The following is a 15,298-nucleotide window of genomic DNA, read 5'->3' on the forward strand; positions in this document are numbered from 1 at the left end:
TTCTTGCCAGTCCCTCAGCTCCCCTCCATTTCCTTCCCTCCTTTCTTCCAACTCAAATCAGAACACAACACAGCACTAACAAAATCTCAAATCTACTGCTACATTCTGTACAACTGATAAAAACAGGATTTTATCGAACAGTGAATCTTCTCCCTTTATTGGTTTTCTTTGGTTGCACTATATGAATCCAAAGGCTTCTCAATCTGTAACTCATTAGCACACAGTAGAAGTACAAAACTCAGAGAATCAGTAAATATTTAATAAACTCTGAGCCTTCCAATATTCCATCAAAAATGTTCAAAGAAATATAAAGTCAACTCTGGTGTTTCTTATCAGAGTAAGAAGGCAACTAATTTCCTTGTTTATCTGAGGCCTGTGAAGTACCACCATCCAAGCTAGTTTTCTGTGGTTAGAATCATGTTAGGCTGCTGTAACGACCTTAGACATGTCTTCAGGCTATCTTTAGCAACAGCAACACTAGGGAAAAAGATTTTGAATTCAGTTGTAGTCAGAGCTGGCACGTCACATAGTGGTATTTTAGATGCTTCCGGCACCTATAACTTATACCAAGGTGCTGGACGGAGCTGCTCTGCTCCCCGCAGGTCAGCTTATGAGGCTCAAGTCCCCAACAAAATCATAAAAAAAAGAAAACCTGCTAAACAAAAACTGAGAAAAAAGTAAAGAATGAAATAATAGTCCCCTTGCCTAGCTCCAGCACAGAACAGCCAGCAACTGATCCGCAAGCTTGCTGAGGGTGCACTCAATGCCTTCATCCAGGTCATTGATAAAGACATTGAACAGTACTGAGCCCTGGGGAACCCCACTTGTAACTGGCCTCCAGCTGGAGTTCACTCCATTTACCACCACGTAAAAAAAAAAAAAAAAAAAAAATGGTTAGCAGAATTCACTAGTAGTATTTGTTGTTCGCTTGGGATTTTTCGTTTGCTGTTGTTTGGGGTTTTTAATACCTAAATACCGGAGCACTGCTTCTAAAGGCTTTCGAACCACTTGCTTTAATAGCAATGGGTTTTCTGATGCCTCAGGTAAACGTGCTGTGCCTGTAAAATAAAGAAAATTAATTAGAGGGTAAAGACATTTAGATACTAGAGCAAAACTAAATAAGTAACTCAAGTGTCCCGAAAGAGCTTTCCAATCAAAAGGAATTTTACAAGTTGCCAGCATGTCTTGGTCATAGGACACAAATGCAGAATGCTAAATGTAATAGCAATCATGAATATTTTAAACCAAACAGCTCATGAATTTTCCAAGTTATTTGGTCTAGCCCAACAATACGTTAGAATGCTCCGCAGGCACAGTCAGATTTAGTGAAATCACTAGCCATGTGCAAGAGAGCATCTCAAGGAGCTGCAACCCAAACTTTATAGGAAAGGGATCTCAAAGTGCTCTTTTGCAAGTAGGTCCCCAGCTGCACTACCACTCACACTCTGCTTGATTGCTGCACTGTTAATAGGCAGATAGGGATGTCTTGCAGCATGCCATGGGCGCAAGATATCTCGACATAAACGTCTGGCAATTCTTGTCAGTTTGGTTGTGTGGAGATAGAAAGCTTGTCGTGTCTTCATAGCAAACTTGGGACTCCCACTGTTTCGTACTGGCACACCATGAGGACTCTAGGAAGAAAAGAAAATAAATAGAGTTTCTAAAAGCTAATTATTAGAAAGTATGGTTTTAAAGAAGAGGAAGAATATCACTTTCCACTACTGATTCACAGACATGAGAACAGAAATAGTAATAAATTAATGAAAGTAGTTTCAGTCTAGCTATTACCCATTTCCCAAATCTTACCCATTGACATTGGGGAATTTTGTTCCAAAACATCTCAAAGGATAAAACGAAGGCAAACTTTTTTTCTTCACAGGGAAATATTTATTTCTGTGCTGAACCAAGTTTTAAAGTAGGCATCCAAAAGCCAGACCTAAAGAAGTCACCTGGTGCTGTGGCATGATTTGGTGTGTACAGAGCCAACAGAAGCAGTCTCAAACTTTGGGTGCCTGGAGTTACTCCAGGTATACAATGTAAACTCCTTTAAAAATCATTTCTAAGAGAGACAGGAAGAGCTGTAGGGCTAAAACATAAATCGCAAACTCACTTCACAGAGCAAACTTACAGCATGCAAGAACCTTTTTGTCTCACAGTTGCATGAATTTACTGAACTCATTGAGTAGGTTTTACAGAGTTGTCAAATATTCACTACATGCAATAAACAACAACATTGAAAGGCATTTATATGAATGACAGAGAACAAAAGCAGTATCTTCTTCATGAAAAGCAACAAAAACAACCAATAAAACAGTGAAAGCAGTATCTTATTAACTGAACCCTGGCCACGGAGGGAAACGTCAGTTTGGGGAGAACGAGGCTTTCTCTCCTCTGACTATTTACATCCTTTTTAATTAACAAACAAGAAGTATAAGGCTGATAAAACCTGGCAGTTACGTCAGCAACTAGGTAGCTCCAGATTGCAAACAGAAGCCTGGAAAGAGGTTACACAAGAGAAAGAGAAAAGAATGATAGCAAAAAAACTAGGAGAGGGGAAAAAGCCCAATCTAAGACCAGATCTCAGTGTGCACTATCCTTCTGCCCATGTAATGAAGTTAATTTTTCCAGTCAGCCCAATGTATGATGCTTCCAGGCTGAACTTCCACCACATTCAGAAAAATTCTGAGAATTTTGGGTTTTAAATAAAAATGGAAAACTAAACAGAAGCAGCTCAAGCGGTGCTTACACAAACCTATCCAAAATGAAGGAAGATTAATTAAAAAAAAAAAGGAAGAAGCATAAAACCAAGATCAGGGATCTGTAAAATGCCACCAGTTATTTGGGGCATGGAATACTGAATGCGCCTTGGAAAGGGAATAGATTTCAAGAAATAATAAAATAACAAAAAAGTCCTCTTTCCCCTAGAGCAAAACCAATAGAAACTGAATACCAGAAGCACTGAATACCAGAAGCACCGTCTGGCACTTCAGCCTTTTCCACTAAGCTACTGAATACATCTGATGGCTAGTTTGCTAAACTAATGATTGCTTTTTCTCAGGGCAGTATTTATCAACAAATGAGTTAGAGTTGAAGTAAATGTGCCAGCTTTTGTAAGACACATACCAAACAAAAGGACAACAATGGAGGCTGAAGGCATTCTTTCTATTGTTCAATATTTAAGAACAGTGAACAATTAGTCAGGTATTGTAGCACTGCTCTCAGGCAAGAGCAGCGAGCAGTCCTGCAGATACCTACCAAATTATTGCGGTTTGGTCCTGGTCTCTCTCCATCTAACCGTGTTGGCATTTTCAAGCCACCGTATTTCTTCCAATAGGTCCAACAGGATGCACAGAGGCGACACTGCATGTTAGGGGGACCCCAAGAATACCACTGGTAAGACTGTGTGGCTAGAGATAACAAAGGTGGAAATTATATATATCCTTAAACAGGATCACTTTTCAGAGCTTATTCTCTTTAGAACCATTACAGAAGAAAACCCCTACAAAAGAAAATCCCCACAAAAACAGTGAAAGGCTCAAACAGACCTTAAAAGCCTGACGGTGGCTTCACTGTCATCACCACTGTTAAATATATTTGTGATTTCAGCAGAACTAATTACACATATCAACCCCTTTTAAAACATGAACAGAAAAAAAAAACCTAGTAGGATAGGAAAGTTTTGTGCTGATGAAGCTGAAAGCTCTTATTTTGCAGGATTGGTAGACAACAACTTCTGCAGAGCACAGGAAAAGAGATGGAAGATAGTCTTCAGGAACTCCCCAGACATGAAGTTTATCACTACAGAGCACAAGGAATCTGTGACTTGACTTCTTATATAGCCCTACATTCCAGCATCTCTAAAGGGTCCCCATGAAGGAGCACAATCATTAGAATTCTGCATACCAACATCAGGCAGCTGACCAAATGCAATATTACGTATTTAGAGATCTACTGAAAAATGTTCACCCCTAGTGATTTAAGTCTTTGCCAATGCTGACCTGCAATTACACAGGACATGTAACTCCTTTTGTGCTTCATAGTTGTATGTACACGTGCAACACAAGCAACACAAAAAAACTTCGATTAAATGCTGCTGTGTCTAATTCTGTCCCCTCACCATTCCGAAGCCTTCTCTCCCATCCTTCATCACAACACAACTTTTATTTTACTGCTTGCCACACAGCAGTCACACTCTCTGTGCACCACTGCCACGCTAGCGTGTTACTTACTGTAACAGCTTTCACAGGCCCGTCCTGCTCCTGCGTTCTGTGCCTGCGCTCCAGTACCATTTACCACTCCTGGTTTGACATTATTTACATTGATCTGGTTGGGGTTTGGCTTGTTACTTAAAATACAAAGCAAAAAGGAGGACCAACGTTAACCAAGGCATGCAATTTTGTGCTTGATTTTCAAAAGCATGGCCCAATACATCTGAAGATTTACATTTTGTTCATTGCAGGGCTTCCAGAACAAGTTGTACTTACCAGCAATCTGACTTCCATGAATACACTGTCTTCAACAGTATCTAAATAACACCTATAATAAACATAACTATAATAATAGTTCGATGCCATTTTCAAGAGCCCAAACCCAATTAAAAAAAATAAAGCAGCAAGGTCAGGTAACTTACTCACTATCCCAGACATCCTTATCTAGGTGACAAAAAGATTTCACCTAGAGATCTCTCTCACGGGACATCTGAGGGACATTTTACTTAAATCTCCAAAACAAAGGCTGAGAGACAGAGTAGGAGAGGTAGCCAAAAAAGCACAACCCCTGCCTTATTCACGGAAAGGTAACTCCATACTGCAGACAAATATTTCCATTACTGCAGAGGTTTGCACCACATGGGCACAATTCACCCAAACCCATCCAACTCATTGAACAAAGTCAATGTGACAGAACACATACACAAGGATGAGACTTCCGACAGTTCTTAAGCTATGGTCATGGGCTTCTAATAGAAAGCATTCAGATTTCTACCAAATGGAAAAAGTCTGAAAGCCTAACATCTATAGAGTAAGAAATGCATCAATGGCTCTCACTAACACATTCTCATGCAACACCACCTCAATCACCTCAGCTCAACCCTAGGCTCTCTTAGGAAGGACAAAAGAAAGGCTACTGGCAGGAGGTAAAAATGGATGGGCAAACAAAGCCTTGGCAGAGTGTGGAACAGTACAAAACCTCTGCAGAGGAAGAGGTGTCTGAACAGAAAACAAGACATTTTAAAAAAATCCTTGGCATGGGAGGGAACAAGAAGGACAGAGAATCGATATTGCAGGGACAGGACTTCCGGGGATCAGAGGAAGGTGGGAAAAGGCACACAAGAAGTTTCAAACAAGGATACACAAAGAGCTTATAAAACAGGGAAGGACTCCCAAGTGCTGCTAGGAGCTCAGCTTATAGAAGCAATAGAAAGCAGGCAGCCTTTGATGCCAGCTTCTGAACACAAGCTCCAAATCACAGTGCTGATCACATTTCCTTCATATTCTGTTACCTGAAGGCTGAAGGGAGTGTGCATATCATAAACACATGATTTGGAATCCACTTATTCAATCAGAAATACCTTAAAATGATTTTCTGAAAACAGATTTTCTTACACATCAGTTGCCCCAGAATTCTTAATCCTTTTCACCCTGCCTACTGGTGCAAACTCAGCACTGTGAGAATATGTCCAAAATAATTTCTTTCTAACAGAGCATCAACATTAGGTTTCACATTATCTGTAATGAGCCCTGAAAGAAAGGAGTTCCAAGTGACTGAACTCAGAAGACAACTGTCCCTCCCAGCCCCAGAACTAACCCAAACACCACTGGAAAGCTTACACTGCCCTGGAAGCCAGAAGGTCATCCTTCTCCTCATCTGAAAATATCTGATCAGGAGATGCAGAGCTCACTAAAGCTCCACTGTTGTTGGAGTCAAGCTCACTGTTGGCTGTGAACAACCTACAAGGACCACAAACAATGCATAAAGAGGTAAGAGAGTATGTGCTCAGTCCAGCATTCTGATGGTGCCCCTCACTGCAAAGTTCTGGACCTTGCTGCAGAAGAGAAAGCTTAGGAAACTATGTGGCACAGAAACACTGCGAATCATTTGTTCCCTCAGTACAGTGAGGAGCCTGTACAGAGCCCAAAAGAAGCAAAGGAGAGAAAAAAATGAAGGCATAGAGATGAACAAGCCTGATTAGATTTTCTTCTCCTCTTGCTTATTAATTTGCCCAGCTCTTACAAGGATTAATGTGTTTCAGGGTGTTTATTAGAACGGCAAGAAGTTCTGACACCACAGATGGCAGGAGATCCGTGGAAACATTTAATGAAGGGTAAGCTGAAAGAGGGTGCATTCAACTACCCAGCATTCTGCTCTGGGATGTCACTATAGCAACCTGCTGCTAAAGAACTTTTGCCAATGATTCACTAGTAAATTCCATGGGCAAATATTACCCAAAACAGTCCTCACAGTGCACACTGCTACCAGCAGCGTAGCTCAAGAGCCAGAGAAAAACACTGAAATAAGAAAAAACAGGCCTCCGTTCACGGTCTTACAGATCCACATCAAGCATGTTGCTTCCTTTCAATGCCTTGCTTTATCCTCTGTAAAAGGCCATAAAGAGTCAAAAATTCATCAGTAAAGCTCACAAAAGTTTTGGGGTTTTGAGCAACATGCTGGAAAGCCATGATGTATCTAGTCGTGAACAGCTGGTTAAGAACAAGCCTGCACACACTGGCATGCACAACCTGAGTACCAAGATTGCATGTAGAAAGCAGGGTAACAGCCTGACTCCATTGTCCTCTCTACAAGCCTTACCAAACTTTTATTCCAAACACAAGTGAAATGGACAGACTGGTGAGAGCTGATCACCAAATCACACTGACCACAAAACTGTCACACTGTGGTTAAGCAACAACTTCACTTCAGGACTGTGGAAGAGTACCATCAAAGCAGCTGCACCAGCACCAGAGAGCATGCTGCTCCAAAGCCAAGGTGCCGTTCCACAGGGGCGGTAACAATACAACTGAGGCAGCTAATGTCTTCATCATACGAGAAGCAAAAGGCTCTTAATTGTTGATGATATGTTAATTAAATTTGTTTGATATCACCAAAGCTATATATAATGGATGAATCATTAGGCAATTAATGAAGCTGAAGTGAAAGATGCAAATAAGGTAGTGAGAATACCAATGGTGTGGTAAATTATCATTTCCAGTTATCACATAAGGAATGTAAGTCTTTTAAATGGGCTTCCACTGCACTGGAGTAGTCAGTTATACTAGCACAGCAGACAAGAAGTGCGGATTTGTGGGCTGTATTCTGCTGGAGATCAAGCACAGCTAAAGGGATTAAGGTGATAAAGCACATGTAGAAAGGTGGCACTGGAAGGCAGCCAACAGGCAGTGAAGCCCCTGCCCCAAAAAAACAAACCAGAAAGTAACCTTGAGCTCCACACAACACCAAAATCTCTTTGTTTCCTGTTATTCAGGAAACCATAATGGTGCCAGATTCAACAGCACAATTAAGAAATAAAGCCTCAGCAGCAAGAACAATTTTTAATCCTTTGAAAGGAACATTTCTGCCACCTTCCTGGAGGCATCTAACTCAGGTGTCTGGATTCCTTACCCAGACAAGAAAGAGAGAGGCGAGCTCACATCACAACTCTCCAGGTTACTGTAAACATCCACCTCTGAGAACAGGTCATGACTACTAAACAATGCTTTTGAAAAGGAGAAGCTTTCCCCAACAAAATCATAGAATCACCAGGTTGGATAGGACCCACTGGATCATCGAGTCCAATCATTCCTAACACTCCCTTAAACCATGTCCCTAAGCACTTCATCAACCCCTTCCTTAAACACCTCCAGGGAAGGTGACTCAACCACCTCCCTGGGCAGCCTCTGCCAGTGCCCAATGGCTCTTTCTGTGAAGAATTTTTTTCTGATATCCAGCTTGAACCTCCCCTGGCGGAGCTTCAGGCCATTCCCCCTTGTCCTGTCCTCAGTCACTTGGGAGAAGAGGCCAGCTCCCTTCTCTCCACAACCTCCTTTCAGGTAGTTGTAGAGAGTAATAAGGTCTCCCCTGAGCCTCCTCTTCCTCAAAATGTTGAAGATGGCCATTTTAAGTAGCACAGCTATAAAAGAGAGAACAGCCTTACACCAGGCTGCAATGGATCTGTGCACAGTTCAACAGGGAAGGGAAAAAGCCTTGCTTCTCAGGTAGAGGACAACCAGGAAACAGACAAAGGAACTACCTTCAGCTTGGTAAGCGTTTGCCTCTTTTAGTCATCTAAAGCTCTGATCTATTCCTTGTTTTCCCATTAGCTTAAAGAATGAGGCAGAGCGGGGAGAATAATACTTCCCTCCTTCACAAGCCTTTGAAGGCCACATTTTCAGCTTGTCAAAGTGCTTTGAGATTCACAGATAAGACACTATTAAGCAGAATGTATTAATTTGCATTTACAGGTGTAAATTCAAAATCCATATTTTACATCAGAACATTGTGGAGACTCAGGATTGTACAGAGCACTCCATTCTTCTCTTTCTGTTCTTACCCTTTCTAATATCACTTAGATTAAAGCAAAAGAGAGAAAAGCCACACAGCATTCTATGTCTCAGTCTTTGTGACTTGCAGATGTCCCAATCCCAAAAAGCATCAGCTACACAACCAGACCTCCCTCAAAAAGAGGGATCTAACTAGTACATACGATGCCTGTGAGATCAGCAAAATCAGAACAAAAATTCTTCAGGCTGTTGCAGAAAATGTTTGGATACCCATCAGACAGAGACTCAGTCTACATCTGTAATAGGATAGGTCTCCAAGCACCATGTTCACGCTGGTGGATGGCAGGCTGAAGCTTGTAAGATCATGGAATTGCTTTGTGCATTCAGGACTCTGCTGCTGCTTTATTAAACACTGATCCCCCTGGCAGAGAATTGCTATAGAAAACAACTAAAATATATTTTCCTGTATTTCCTGAATACAGAATTCAACTGGTTTTATACTTCCTCCTTTCACCAGGAAAGCACATTCACGCCTTTCAACCTAGAGAATGCATTACAAAGCTATGCCTACGAATACTGGGTTCGGTCACATCAACTACAGATGTCTGTCTCAAAACCCGGGTTTCTTCTTGGAAGAAACACAGAAATGTCTGTCCAATATCTAGGACAGAAACATTTTTCCAGTATCTAGGATGCTGGTTTAGGACATCATAACTTCACATCAATTACCTGCATGACCCTGCATGGAGTACCTAGTCTCTCCACGCTTCAGCTCCCCACCATATAAATTTCGGGCACACTCACAGGTTAAAATAACATCAACTATAAATCTTCACAAGGAGCTGTTGGTTCTCACTGTAAAGTATGTATGTGACATGATAAATAAACTTTGATGACTGCTTCTATTGTTTTTCTTATTATTTTCCTCCCCTCTCCCATGATTTTCCTACCAACATCACAGAAACAAAGAAGAGTCCCATCAGTGGAACACAAAAAAAAAATTTGAGTCAGATATCCTCCTGGGTCTCTCTCTGCAAACAAGCTGACATCAGTTATTGTTAGAATCGGTTTCACTCAACCAGCCGATACATTTCTGCATAGGTCTTGTGACAGCCTACATCAGGAAATTTATTTTTGAGGTGACAAGTGCATTATTATGGTTCCAGTCTCAAAACAGCGATGGGCTCAGTAACACGATAAGGACAAAATCAAAAACACTGTCATTGAGATCCCTGCACCATGTATTGCTATTACAAGCCAAGAATATAATCATCTTCTAGGTTGCAAGATAAAGTAGATGCAATGCACTTCCTATATGCCAGACCTTCTACTGAAACTCCAGTAGACATAACCCAAAAACCTTAGAAATATTTAGTTGTTGCTGCATTGGGAGGTATCAATAGCAAAAACGCAGCAGAAGCATTCATGTGGGATTAAAGAAGTAATGAACGCAATTGCTACTTTCCTGACAGACGTGAAAGGATATTGTAGGAGGAGGAAAATCTGACACCTATTTTATAAATTAAACAATATGTAAGTTAAGGTATAACACAAAATCAACCATGACTGGAAACGAATGCCAGAGACAGAAATAGCACCCACACGTGTAGGCACAGCAGGCTTTTCCTGAAGCAGAGGTAAGTTGCTGATTTGAATATATTCTCTAGACAGAAATAAGAATTATGATGCCGAGATACAGTGCTGATAAGATACCACTCCAGACAGCTGTTATCAAACAAGCCCCATAACCTTTCAAATACACAGACCTATCGACATATGTTATGATCAAAGAGCAATGGCAAGACTGCCAGGCTCTTCTCATCTGCAATATCCTTTTACATGTGCAGCCTAAACTACATTGGCTTTTGCTTTACAAGCTTATCACATTGTCAACTCATGACTAATTCAATGTCCAGCATCTCCCTGCAGAGTAACACAATTCACAAGACCAATACTGCTGAAAAACTGCATGACAAAGAATCTGTTTGGCTTCACTTTGAATATTACATCTAATTTTTAGTAAATTCACCTGAGAGGTATCAACATATTTCAAAGCCAAAAAAGAAATCAAGGATTCTCTATTTTCACAAGAAATAAGGGACTATCATGCGTGCTGAATACATAAAACTTAGTTTTGTCTTAAGTAACACAACACATGGTAGAGGTTCAGAAATATTTGAAAAGAAATAGCATAAAAGTAAAGCAGTTAGTGGGGAGAATACACATGGAGATGTATGTCGGTGTGAAAGCTGAAAAAAGAAAGGACAGGGGAGATATCAAGTCCCACACAATAACAATAGTTGACTGGGTTCTGCAGAGGGAATGCAAGAAACACATTTTACTAAGAATTTATATATATATATATATATATATATATATATGTGTGTGTTTATATAGCATCATATAGTCATTTTAATATATCCTATACATAACTTTTCATACATACAAATTACATTAGGAAACAAACATGCACTAGTGATCCAAAAATTAAGAAAAGCATATATATTATTGAGCAGTTAATTAGCCACCCTTCTGCTCACAACCATGCTGACCTGCTAGCAAGTCCCCATCTTCCAGCTCATATAAAAATAAAAATTAGAAGCAATGGTCACTCCAGGATGGGAATATTGTACAGGATGAAGGAAACGAAAACATGACAGAACAGCAACCTAATGAGGAAAGCCCCAAAGGAAAAGTCCTCAGCTGCCCAGAGAAGAAATACACCCTGTTCTAGAAGTGGAAGGGCAGCATGTGGGAGCAGCTTTGTCTTTTACACACTCCTAAGCAGCAGCATAAGCACACTGGGAGGAGTGCTGCTTTCTTCTAGCCACCTCTGAAATATCCAAGCTATCACGTTTGCTTCCACTAGGTAGCTAGCTAGTTGTTTACCAGCATCAGGGTGGGTAGCATTTACTCAGCTAAAACAAAAAGGAATTCCAGCCTACTGAAGCATCAGCAGAAGGTTCATTATATTGGTAACCTAATTTCATAGTTCTCTGATGTGTTCATTCAGCTATGTCTCTCATTATGTAATTTAAGCAAACACATAAGACTGGCAGGTTATGGAAACTGCTACACCAGATCCTCTACAACGAACAGAAAACAAAACAATACAAAAATATACTTACTAGTTGGGTATATATACTTGCTTTAGCTTGCTCTCTGCTTCTGCCGCTTTCAATCGTTTCTTTAGAAAGAAAAGAAAAATGTTAAGATTAAAAAAACCCAAAATCTATTTTACCTGGGAGTCAAGTAACACACCTGTGAAAAGTTCAGCACTTATTAATCAACATCATCATCTCCCTTTCACTGAGCATTTACCAAAAAATCCTTTTCCAACAGGAAAACATGCACTGAAAAGAACTGCGGGCACCAAATGACCACATACACAGCTTTCAAAAAACATCAAAGAGGACCAGCTGCCTTTTATAAGGACAAACTTTTCATTCCATTCCCATTCACTTCAGTACAAATTCATGCATTGCTCTTTTCTTCTTTCCGTCAGAGAAAGATCTCACATATCAGTCTGTGTTTGTTCTCCACAATAACATCCACCAACTGGAGAAGAACAAGTAGGAAATGCACCCTCTCCTATATCTCCTCAACAGCTGCAGCAATTCCAAGGTTTTGAACGAAGATTTTTTTGTTGAGTCCTCACTTTTGAAGGCTGACACAAGAGAACTTCTTTAAAAGTTACAAAGACCAAGAGCTCCGCTCAAAGCAGATGAAGAATTCCCCAAAAGACTTTAATTATGATACATCACCACTTCTGCTTAAACGTCAGCCATGGGCAACCTGTAACATTTGCACTTCCTACAGGTGAGCAGCTCTAGGTACACAAAGAATGTGCACTTGTCCTCTTCGAGGCAAATAGGAAATAAACCTCAGGCACCAGCGTGAATCTCAGGGAAGAGGTAGTAAAGGACATTATGGGAGTAAAAAGGCGAGAAGCTAACTAGACCAACCAGCCTCTGATGAAAAACACGTTGCCAGGAGAGATTACGGAACATGAGAAATGCGTACAAGGGAAAAGCAGACTTTCAGAGTATGAGAATGCACATTCAGAAAGCACACACCATTTGTATATTTACATAGCCCTACTTCAGCAAAAATATCCATTAACATTTCTACAGTAACTGGATTGCAGGATCGTTCCAATGGAATGTCTGGAGTAAATTCCCCCAGCACTGCTCCTTTTTTTAATAGCTACAGCTGTGAACATGCTGGTAGCCCACAAGAACATGGCAGAGGCAGGCAGTTAGCGTGAGCTTTTCTAACTGGCCAACAATCCCTTCTATAATGCAAACCTTCACATCATTTCAAAAGCAAAGGACATTCTGAGGTTCAAGTTTTCTCTATATTACATAGGCTAAATTAATGTAGGGTAAACATCCAGAGGTCTCTAGTCCAACCTGCTGCTCAAAACTGGGCACATGCCAACATCCATGACGGTAACAGCAAGCTGTACAAAGCCATGACAAAGCTTTCCAGACAAACTAGCAAAATGGTGGTATTTTAGACAAACAGATTAGCTTAATATTTTCTCTGCAGCAGCCTCAAGGCATGGCCTAGGCAAATAATTATAAAGCTAAATCAGTATCTTCATAGGCACAGGGAGGCCCAGAAAATGTAATAAAACTGAAAAGTGTCACTGACGAAGTGGACAAGCATAAAAATCACTTTTACAGGGACACGAGGACACACACACACAAACAATGAAGTAAAAGTTTCCCATAAGCACAAAGCTTGCTTTGATCAAGCAGCTGTCCTAAGCGGCAGTCTTCCATTTGACAGCCTGATAGGTCCTCACCAAAGCTCTCTAGTCTCCTCAAGAGCTCCCCCTTCCCTTTTCCTGCAAATAAAAGTCAACCTATCTTAGATATCAAAGAATGACGCTGTCAGACAGGAGAACAAGGACCAAAACCACAAATGGAACCTCTCAAAGTTACCCAGAGACTATGCCTTCAGAGAGCTGCATCCAAAGGCCAACTCCTCTCTGCTGCTGTAGGCAAGTTTCCCACACCGCTTCTGTTAAATCTCATCTAGGACAAACAAGGGCAGCTACCTGAAAACTGTCCTCAAGAAAACCCAAATGAAGAAATGAAGACTTTGTGGAGACAATCTTATCAATCCCACAGACTTGGAAGAACCAATAACACGCATTGTACTGGCAGTCAGTGATGGAACTAAGAGTTTCTCCATCTGAATGGACTTCTCTACACTCCAGAGAGAGGCTACTCGAAAAAAATCATCCTTCAAAATACACACTCTCAGGTGCATTTCTGTTCATGAACTGGAGACCGTTCCACCCACAGCCTAGACTGAAAACAAATCATATTTCTCCAGGCAGACTACAATATGCAGGTGCATCAAAAGATGGACACTCACAGAGTTCATACTCCCCCCAGGAATTATAATTCCAACACCAGATACTGATAAACAGCTTAAAATACTGCTTGGTGAACCTTGTACAAGAATCTTATTTCCTTGAAACCAAAGCAGTAAATTCAGGGAACTTATGCTGGTAGAGAACTGGATTTTTAATTAATTTCCACTAGATTTCTAGACTTGCTGGGGGGGAAGCCGCAGTTTTCTTGACAAAAGCTCCCAAGGGGACTATCTGGAGTCATTGTGTTATGACAGGTTCGGAAATGTCTGAATGGAAAAGCTTCATGCAAGCACAAAGTATTACCATCAGCTGAAACGTTCTACTATCCACAATGTAAAGTTAAAGCCTTGGAAACAGGGTCTTAAGCAACATTTCAGTAAACTGATGATGAATGTTAATCTCGCACCACAGGGTTTCCTTGTGATTGATGACAATGGTGTGAGCTCTGAGCTAACAACTGTTCTAAGTTACAGTTTCAGAAGGTACCACAATGTGGAATAAGAGGAGGCTGGTTTTGTATTAAATACTTGTGGCTGTGGACAATCAATAGATCAGATACAATGAGGTTCCTATTCTCTTGACAGTGCCTGACACCAGAAGGCACAAAAAAGAGGTGCCTGAAATGCAGCCATGCAAAATGTCGGAATGATCCCGCCACAGAGCAAGTGATTTGCTAGGGCTTTTGTCGGTTATTAATTGATCTGTGCTTGAAGTATATTTATGCCATAAATTCTTAATGTTGTCTGATGTAGTTAGGAATGCCCTCATCCACAAAACCCCCCTGAACTTTTGTAACTTTTCCTCACAGTTTTGGCCCAATTCCTCGCACTTTTTAGCCTTGGAGTTACCTATATATGCACATCTTGAGTATATGCCTCTTATTTATCTCACCATATTTCCCAATCTGTAAAAGGGAGATATTACCAACTTGTCTGTCCCAGAGGGACCAAGAGATTAAATACTAAGCACTGTACATTTGAGTTGGTGCAAACCCATCTGTCCTTTTATATACCTCTCCTTAGATTTAACATCTTTCATTCAATCCACTAAGCCTGAAAGAGTTCTATAATACATGACATATCAGAGCAAATGTTTTGTGGTCATTTCTAAAGCAGTGAACGTTTATAAGAGGAAAATAACAGCAGAAAAGTCCAGAAACGGCAGGGGATTATTTCAAGGTCTGCAACACAAGAGTCTGGGTTGGTAGACAGCACAGGGGTTTCCTTGACACCCTCAAGTATTAAGCCTTTATTAGCTGATGAGTGGGGAAGACAGTCTCTAAATTGCATTGTTGGGTATTTAGAGAACTTGCATGCTGTTGGTTCTCTTTCAGAACTCTGAACACACAAGCACTGCTTGGGAGGCAGGGAGATGGGGCAGAAAAGGCATCGGTTCATGGTGCATTTGGAGAAGT

The 15,298-nt window shown here is 40.8% G+C and overlaps 1 protein-coding gene across 2 annotated transcripts in view; it reads right to left on the reverse strand.

Annotated features, from left to right (window-relative positions):
• MTA1 (metastasis associated 1) overlaps positions 1-15,298 on the reverse strand; it is an 85,199-nt gene that overhangs the window by 23,667 nt on the left and 46,234 nt on the right. Inside the window, exons 11-15 of one of the 2 annotated variants that reach the window (XM_054073806.1) lie at positions 11,624-11,682; positions 4,230-4,345; positions 3,256-3,407; positions 1,436-1,631; positions 969-1,052 (exon numbers count right to left, since the gene is read on the reverse strand). In XM_054073806.1, the coding sequence (XP_053929781.1) occupies positions 969-1,052; positions 1,436-1,631; positions 3,256-3,407; positions 4,230-4,345; positions 11,624-11,682 (607 nt within the window). Of the gene's footprint in view, positions 1-968; positions 1,053-1,303; positions 1,632-3,255; positions 3,408-4,229; positions 4,346-11,623; positions 11,683-15,298 lie in introns of those variants that run through there. The other variant, XM_054073805.1, reaches the window with a different exon arrangement.

The sequence above is a fragment of the Cuculus canorus genome, chromosome 8 (genome assembly GCF_017976375.1).
Source record: "Cuculus canorus isolate bCucCan1 chromosome 8, bCucCan1.pri, whole genome shotgun sequence".
NCBI lineage: Eukaryota > Metazoa > Chordata > Aves > Cuculiformes > Cuculidae > Cuculus > Cuculus canorus.